The sequence below is a fragment of the Melanerpes formicivorus genome, unplaced genomic scaffold, assembly GCF_026170545.1.
Source record: "Melanerpes formicivorus ecotype bairdi unplaced genomic scaffold, bMelFor1.0.p_v2 SCAF_34, whole genome shotgun sequence".
Lineage (NCBI taxonomy): Eukaryota > Metazoa > Chordata > Aves > Piciformes > Picidae > Melanerpes > Melanerpes formicivorus.
The window spans coordinates 5,434,805-5,442,853 of NW_027142386.1; the positions used below are offsets into that span (position 1 = coordinate 5,434,805).

Sequence of the window (8,049 nt, forward strand, 5' to 3'; positions counted from 1 at the left end):
GCAGAGGAGGCTGAGAGGAGGCCAGGTGGGGGTTGGGCTCAGGTCCTAAGGCACAAGTGGCAGAACGAGAGGAAATGGCCTCAAGTTGCTCCAGGGGAGGCTCAGGTTGGCCATGAGGAACAATTTCCTCCTGGAAAGGTTTGTCCAGGCCTGGCCCAGGCTGCCCAGGGCAGTGGTGCAGTCCCCAGCCCTGGAGGGGTTCCAGAGCCCTGGAGCTGTGGTGCTGAGGGCCATGGGGTGGTGGTGCTGGGGCAGTGCTGGGCTCAGGGCTGGACTGAATGATCTGAAAAGTCTCTCCCCACCTCAGCAACTCTGTGATCCTCTGGAAGCACCACCCAGAGCTCTTCCACTGTCCTTAAAGGTGCACTTGTGTTCTCTTGTAGGCCTCAGGAAATAAACAAAGAGGAGCTGGAGGGAAACAGCATGAGGTGTGGTCGAAAGCTGGCCAAGGATGGTGATGTAAGTAGGGCCCAGGGCTGAGTCTCTGCACCCCTGGCCCTGTGTTGGACATGCTGAGTGCTTGCCAGGCTTGTAGGCCTTCACTCTCAGCCTGCAGCACCCAGCTGCTGCACTGAGGGCAGGGAGTTGTGCTCTGTGTGCTCTCACTGTGCCCTGGGGCTGCAGGCAGGGCCATGCTGGGAAGAGCTGCCACTGTGTGGAAGGAGGGGATGCAGGCACAGCTGGGCAGGGGGGAGCCAGCTGGAGCAGAGTGCTGGGACAGGAGCACCACCTTCTGAAGTGGGGAAGGAGCTCCCTGCATGGAATGTGTGCTGGTGACAGCCAGACCCCTCCTGTGTGCCAGGAGTGACTCTGAGCTGCAGCCAGGCCAAGTGCAAGGTCTGGGCAGCCACTGGTACCAACCTGGCCTGGGAATGAGGGGCTGGGGAGCAGCCCTGAGAAGGACTTGGGGGTGCTGGGGGTGCACAGCTAGACAGGAGCCCCAGAACCAGCCATGCCCTGGGCTGATCCCCAGCAGTGTGGGCAGCAGGGGCAGGGAGGGGATTCTGCCCCTCTGCTGAGACCTCCCTGCAGTGCTGGGGCAGCTCTGGAGCCCTCAGCACAGACAGGGAGCTGCTGGAGCAGGGCCAGAGGAGGCCACAGCAGTGCTGGCAGGGCTGGAGGCCCTCTGCTGGGAGGCCAGGCTGGGAGAGCTGAGGTTGTTCAGCCTGGAGAAGAGAAGGCTCCAGGGAGACCTTCTGGTGGCCTTCAATGGCTGAGCAGGGCCTGGGGGGACAGGACCAAGGGGGGATGGTTTGAACTGAGAGAGAGAGACTTGGAGTGGAGAGAAAGAAGAAATGATTGGCACTGAGGGTGCCCAGAGGGCTGGGAGCTGCCCCATCCCTGGTGATCAGGTCAGGCTGGTTGGGAGCTGCCCCATCCCTGGTGATCAGGTCAGGTTGGTTGGGCTGTGACTGCCCCATCCCTGGTGATCAGGTCAGGTTGGTTGGGGCTGTGACTGCCCCATCCCTGGTGATCAGGTCAGGCTGGTTGGGAGCTGCCCCATCCCTGGTGATCAGGTCAGGTTGGTGGGGCTGTGACTGCCCCATCCCTGGTGATCAGGTCAGGCTGGTTGGGGCTGTGACTGCCCCATCCCTGGTGATCAGGTCAGGCTGGTTGGGGCTGTGACTGCCCCATCCCTGGTGATCAGGTCAGGTTGGTTGGGAGCTGCCCCATCCCTGGTGATCAGGTCAGGTTGGTTGGACTGTGACTGCCCCATCCCTGGTGATCAGGTCAGGTTGGTTGGGAGCTGCCCCATCCCTGGTGATCAGGTCAGGTTGGTTGGGCTGTGACTGCCCCATCCCTGGTGCTCAGGTCAGGTTGGTTGGGCTGTGACTGCCCCATCCCTGGTGATCAGGTCAGGCTGGGTGGGCTGTGACTGCCCCATCCCTGGTGATCAGGTCAGGCTGGTTGGGGCTGTGACTGCCCCATCCCTGGTGATCAGGTCAGGCTGGTTGGGAGCTGCCCCATCCCTGGTGATCAGGTCAGGTTGGTTGGGGCTGTGACTGCCCCATCCCTGGTGATCAGGTCAGGTTGGTTGGGCTGTGACTGCCCCATCCCTGGTGATCAGGTCAGGCTGGTTGGGGCTGTGACTGCCCCATCCCTGGTGATCAGGTCAGGTTGGTTGGGAGCTGCCCCATCCCTGGTGATCAGGTCAGGTTGGTGGGGCTGTGACTGCCCCATCCCTGGTGATCAGGTCAGGCTGGTTGGGAGCTGCCCCATCCCTGGTGATCAGGTCAGGTTGGTTGGGCTGTGACTGCCCCATCCCTGGTGATCAGGTCAGGCTGGTTGGGAGCTGCCCCATCCCTGGTGATCAGGTCAGGTTGGTGGGGCTGTGACTGCCCCATCCCTGGTGATCAGGTCAGGCTGGTTGGGTTGGGAGCTGCCCCATCCCTGGTGATCAGGTCAGGCTGGGTGGGCTGGGAGCTGCCTGCTGTGGCTGGGGATGTCCCTGCTGGCTGCAGGGGCTTGGGCTGGATGAGCCTGGGAGGTCCCTGCCCATCTGAAGCACTCTGTGATTCTCAGAGCATTAAGCACCAGGGCTTGTGGAAGCAAAGCCAACCCAAGCCATGGTGTTCTCCCCTGCAGCCTCTGCACCTCAGGATGTTTTATGGCAGGGAGTGCCTGAAGCATGCAGCTCAGGGTTGCCCAGCACCAGCTGTCAGGTGCAGAGGTGGTTTAGATCCACTTCTCTCTGGCTGTGTCTGGGAGGCAGCTGCTGCTGAGCCTTCTGCAGATACCTGGCTGCAAGGCTTGGCTGCCACAGGGAGTGGAGGCCTCCTGGTGCCTCTCCTGATCTGTGCAGGAGCTGGCAGGGATCCCTGCTTCCACCACAGCTGTGGCTGGGAATCATCTTCCTGGGCTCACATCACTGGGGAATTGGATGAGGGAGGGGATTCTGCCCCCTGCTCTGCTCAGAGCCCACCTGCAGCACTGCCTCCAGCTCCAGGGCCCCCAGCACAAGGACTGGAAAGTGTCCAGAGGAGGCCACCAAGGTGATCAGAGGCTGGAGAGCCTCCCCTGTGGGGACAGGCTGGGAGAGCTGGGGCTGTGCAGCCTGGAGAAGAGAAGGCTCCAGGGAGAGCTCAGAGCAGCCTTGCAGGACCTGAAGGGCTCCAGGAGAGCTGGGCAGGGACCTGGGACAAGGGCTGGGAGTGCCAGGATGAGGGACAATGGCTTTGAGCTGGGAGAGGGGAGACTGAGACTGGAGATGAGGAAGAAATTGTTGATGATGAGGGTGGGGAGAGCCTGGCACAGGCTGCCCAGGGAGGCTGTGGCTGCCTCCTGCCTGGTGGTGCTGAAGGCCAGGCTGGATGAGGCCTTGAGCAGCCTGTGCTGGTGGGAGGTGTCCCTGCCCATGGCAGGGGGCTGGAGCTGGCTGAGCTCTGAGCTCCCTTCCAGCCCATCCCATTCTGTGCTTCTCCCCAAAGTGCTGCTCCGCCCCGGCCAGCCCTCAGGCCTGCTCTCTGCTCTCTCTGCAGTACTGCTGGCGCTGGACTGGCTTCAACTTCGGGCTGGACCTGCTGGTGACCTACACCAATCGCTACATCGTCTTCCGGAGGAACACCCTGAGCCAGCCCTGCAGCGGCAGCGTCAGCCTGCAGCCGCGCCGCAGCCTCGCCTTCCGGTCTGCCCCCGGCCCGACCGCCCCCTGCCCGCCCCCGGGCAGCCTCCCAGCCCCTGCCCGCCCCCCCCGGGCAGCCTCCCGCCCCCTGCCCGCCCCCCCGGGCAGCCTCCCGACCCCGGGCAGCCTCCCGCCCCCTGCCCGCCCCCCCGGGCAGCCTCCCGACCCCGGGCAGCCTCCCGCCCCCTGCCCGCCCCCCCCGGGCAGCCTCCCACCCCCAGCCCGACCCCGGGCAGCCTCCCGCCCCCTGCCCGCCCCCCCGGGCAGCCTCCCGGCCCCCCAGGCAGCCTCCCGCCCCCTGCCCAGCCCCCCAGGGCATCCTCCCGGCCCCCCGGGCAGCCTCCCACCCCCCGGGGCATCCTCCCCAGCCCCTGCACTCAGCAGGGACAGCTCCAGCTGCAGCAGGCTGCCCAGGGACACAGCCAGGCTGAGCTTGAATGGCTCCAGGGATGGAGCCTCAGCCCTGGGCAGCCTGTGCCAGTGTCTCCCCAGCCTCCCTGTGCAGAGCTTCTCCTGATGTCCAGCCTAACTCTGCCCTGCTCCAGTTTCAAACCACTGCCCCTGGGCCTATCCCCACAGCCCCTTCTGAACAGTCCCTGCCCAGCCTGCCTGCAGCTCCCCTGCAGAGAGTGAAATGCAGCTCCAAGGTCTCCCTGAAGCCTTTTCCAGGCTGAACAGCCCCAACTCTCCCAGCCTGGCTTCACAGGGGAGGTTCTGCTGCCCTCTGATGATCTTTGTGGCCTCCAGAGCCTGCTGCAGCAGCTCCATGTCAGGATCCCCTCTCTCCATCTCTGGCCACACTGCTTTGGATGCAGCCCAGGCTGCCCTTGGCCACCAGTGCCCACCCTGGTGTCCTCCTCTCCAGCAGGTCTATGTCTCCTGTGCTGGGGCTCCCAGAGCTGGATGACTGGCTGCCAAGGGCCTTCCACTTTTGTCTCCCCAGGAGAAGGTCCTGGTGCTGGAAACCTTCAGCTGCAGGAAGCTGAAGCAGCCTTTGTTGTGTCCCTAGGCTACGCCTGGCCTCGTTTGACAGCAGTGGGAAAGTCATCTGCAGCAGGACCACAGGGTATCAGATCCTGACCCTTGAGAAGGATCAGGTATGGTTGGGGCCCTTAGTGGCTGAGCAACCTGAGTTGTGGAGTCCAAGGCATGAGAAAAATGCTGAGAAGTCAGCAGTGCTGCTGAGGAGGAGTCCTGGGGGTGGTCACTGAGGTGGAATCTGAAGCAGGTGGTGGGAGGGGGGGGTAGGGTTTGCAGTGTAAGCACAGCAGGGCACTGTCAGGGTTGATGGAGTCACAGAGTGCAGAAGATTGGCTGCAAGGATCCTCCCAGGGCATCCTGTCCAACCCCTGCACTCAGCAGGGACAGCTCCAGCTGGAGCAGGCTGCCCAGGGGCACAGCCAGGCTGAGCTTGAATGGCTCCAGGGATGGAGCCTCAGCCCCAGCCCTGGGCAGCCTGTGCCAGTGTGACCTGCAGAAGAGGCACTGAGGGGCTGGAGTGTGGCCAGAGAAGGGCAAGGAAGCTGGGGAAGGGTCTGGAGAACAGGGCTGGGGAGGAGCAGCTGAGGCAGCTGGGGGGGTTGAGGCTGGAGCAGGCTGAGGGAGAGCTCATTGCTCTCTGCAGCTCCTGAGAGGAGGCTGGAGCCAGGTGGGGGCTGGGCTCTGCTCCCTCATCTCAGGTGCTAGGAGAGGCAGTGGCCTGGAACTGTGCCAGGGGAGGCTCAGGTTGGAGAGGAGGGAAATGTTCTTTGCTGCAGGAGTGGCCAGGGCCTGGCCCAGGCTGCCCAGGGGGGTGGTGGAGTCTCCAGGGCCCTGTGGCCATGGCAGCTGGGGCCTGGTCTGGTGTCCATGCTGGGGTTGGGTTGGTGCTGGGCTGGAGGCTCTCAGAGGCTTTTCCAAGCCAAGCAGCTCTGTGAGGCTGAGCCCCACTCTCTGTGCTCAGGTGCCCTCTGTTTGCCTCCCAGGAGCAGGTGGTGATGAACCTGGACAGCAGGCTCCTGATCTTCCCCCTCTACATCTGCTGCAACTTCCTGTACACCTCCCCGGAGAAGAGGGCTGAGGGGGAGGCCCTGCTGGAGCACCCTGAGGCCTGAGGCTGCCCAGGGCTGGGCCAGCAGCCAAGGCTCACACTGTAGCAAACATTCATGGCCTTAGCACCTTCCTATGCAGATCTGAGGAGAGGCTCAGAGCCTCTGGAGGCCAAACCCTGCTGCCCCCACGGCCTGTGCCTGCTGCTGGGCACCCCTGGGCCGCAGCCCTTCCGTCTCTGGGAGCCTTCTCTTCCTGAGCCAAGCTGGAGAGAGGGAATCTCGGGGGGGGACACCTCAGCAGCTTCCCTGCCAGGGTCTGGCCCCTGTGGTGGCACAGGTGGCTCCAGTCAGTGTGCTCTGTTGGCCTGGGGCTTTCCATGGCTGCTCTGTGCATACCAGACCCTCCTCCTGCTTCTTTCTGAGCTCCTTTCCCCCTAGGCCTGAGCCCAGCCCTGGGAATGTTGCCTGGCAGCTTTTGTTGGTTCTCTGCCTGCACCACTTTCCAAACCTGCTTGGGTTTAAGCCTTGATGGCAGCTCCCCCCCTCCCTCCCCCCCCTCCATGTTTCTGTTTGTTTTTAACCTTGCAGCACATCTTCAGCATTCTCAGCAGAGGCCTTTGCTGAGGAAGCTGCTCAGGAGTGAGTTCTGATTGCTTTTGCCCCCACCTGCTCTCAAGATTGCTTTGCTTTGAGTCCGTCCTCCAAGCAGCAGCCTCCAGCTGGGGTCCTGCTGAGAGCTTCCTGCACTCCCCTGAACCAAATCCCCAGGGTTTTAAACCATTTTTAGCTGGGTTCTTCTTTGTTTTGTTTGTTGTTGGGGACTATTCCTCCCCTCCTTTTTTTAGCTCAGGAACTTGTGGCCTTTGAGTGCCTTTTGGGGTTGGATGTGTTCAGGCTTCACCTCATCAGCTGAGCAAGGTCACAGGATCCAAGGGGGAGAGCTGGGAACAAGGAATTGCTTTCCCCTGGGGCTGAGGAGCCAGCTGGGGGCTGGGGGGGTCTGCCCTGTCTGTGCTTTCTGTTGGGTTTTGTGTTTGGTCTGCTGCAGGTTGGGGTTCCTACAGCAGGAGGTTTGGCTTTCTGGGGTCCCAGGTGGGACTTCTGCCTCTTCAGGAGCCTATTTTTTTAATGTTGTCAGAGAAGTATCTGAACCAATTTGTACTTTGTCACAAGGGGTGGGGGAAAAGAAACCCCAAGCAACAACAGCTCTGGGGGGTGACAGAGACCAAGGTGGCAACTGCTCAATAAATGATTTCCAGTGGAGCTCTCCCCAGTCTCTGTCCTCACTGCCAGGAGCAGCTCCTGCTGCTCAGTTCAGCCCTGGGCACCTCCCTGGGCTCCTCCCTGGGCTCCTCCCTGGGCTCCTCCCTGGGCTCGACCTTGGCTTGTGCCACACTTGCTGGGAAGCAGACAGCAGAGGAGTTTGCAGGCATTTGTCTGCATCAGGCTTGGGGTTAAGATACTTCAGGAGCCCCAGCCTGGAGGGGTGGGAAGGCAGCTCTGGAGCTCACCCAGCCCAAGCCCCGGCTCCAGCAGGGCTCCCACAGCAGCTTGCCCAGGGGCACAGTGCCCAGGGGGGGTTGGAAGCTCTCCAGAGGAGACTCCACAACCTCTCTGGGCAGTCTGCTCCTTTCTCCTCCTCTCCAGCTGGCATCTCCTGGCTGCCACTTTGTGCCCCTTGCCCCTTGGCCTGGCCCTGGGCACCACTCAGCAGAGCCTGGCCCCAGCCTCTTGCCCCCCCCCCCCAGCTCCTTCAGCTCTTGCTGAGCATTGCTCAGCTCCCCTCTGGGGCTGCTCTTCTGCAGGCTCTCAGCCCCAGGGCTCTCAGCCTTTGCTGCTGCCAGAGCTGCTGCAGGCCCCTCAGCAGCTTCCCAGCCTGCCCTGGACTCTCCCTAGCCCTTCCCAGGCTCTGCAAGTGGGGAGCCCAGAGCTGGAGCCAGGAGTGCAGCTGTGGCCTCCCCAGGGCAGGGCAGAGGGGCAGGAGAGCCTCCCTTGCCCTGCTGCCCACACTCTCCTCCCTGCCCCCCAGGACACCCCTGAGGCCTTCTTGGCCCCCAGGGCACATTGCTGGCTCCTGGGCACCTTCTTGTCCCCCAGCCCTCCCAGCTCCCAGCTTCAAGCAGAGTTTCTTTCTTTATCCAGGGCTTCAAGGCTGCTTGGGCTCAGTGGATGAAATCCAGGCTGCCTTGGTGTGGTGGCAGAGAACCCCAGGGGCTTTGGAAGGCAGGGTTGAAGTGCAAGCTGTGCTGCAGGGGGCTGCTGCTTTGTGCTGAGAGCTCCACACCTCCCCTTCAGCTCCAGATCCTGGCCTGCACCCATGGGGACCACCCCCTGCAGCGTGGGGGGAGCAGGATCTTCCAGCAGCCACCTCTTGGACTTAATGCCTCCAGCCCTTGC

The 8,049-nt window shown here is 62.7% G+C and overlaps 1 protein-coding gene across 1 annotated transcript in view; it reads left to right on the top strand.

The window, feature by feature from the left end:
• The window catches only part of GMCL1 (germ cell-less 1, spermatogenesis associated), a 32,825-nt gene extending 25,910 nt beyond the window's left edge, over nt 1-6,915 (top strand). The window contains exons 11-14 of the mRNA XM_068156581.1: nt 384-459; nt 3,480-3,625; nt 4,632-4,719; nt 5,587-6,915. Coding sequence (XP_068012682.1) covers nt 384-459; nt 3,480-3,625; nt 4,632-4,719; nt 5,587-5,715 — 439 coding nt within the window. The 3' untranslated portion in view covers nt 5,716-6,915. The remainder of the gene's footprint in view (nt 1-383; nt 460-3,479; nt 3,626-4,631; nt 4,720-5,586) is intronic.
• Nucleotides 6,916-8,049: the final 1,134 nt, after the last annotated feature.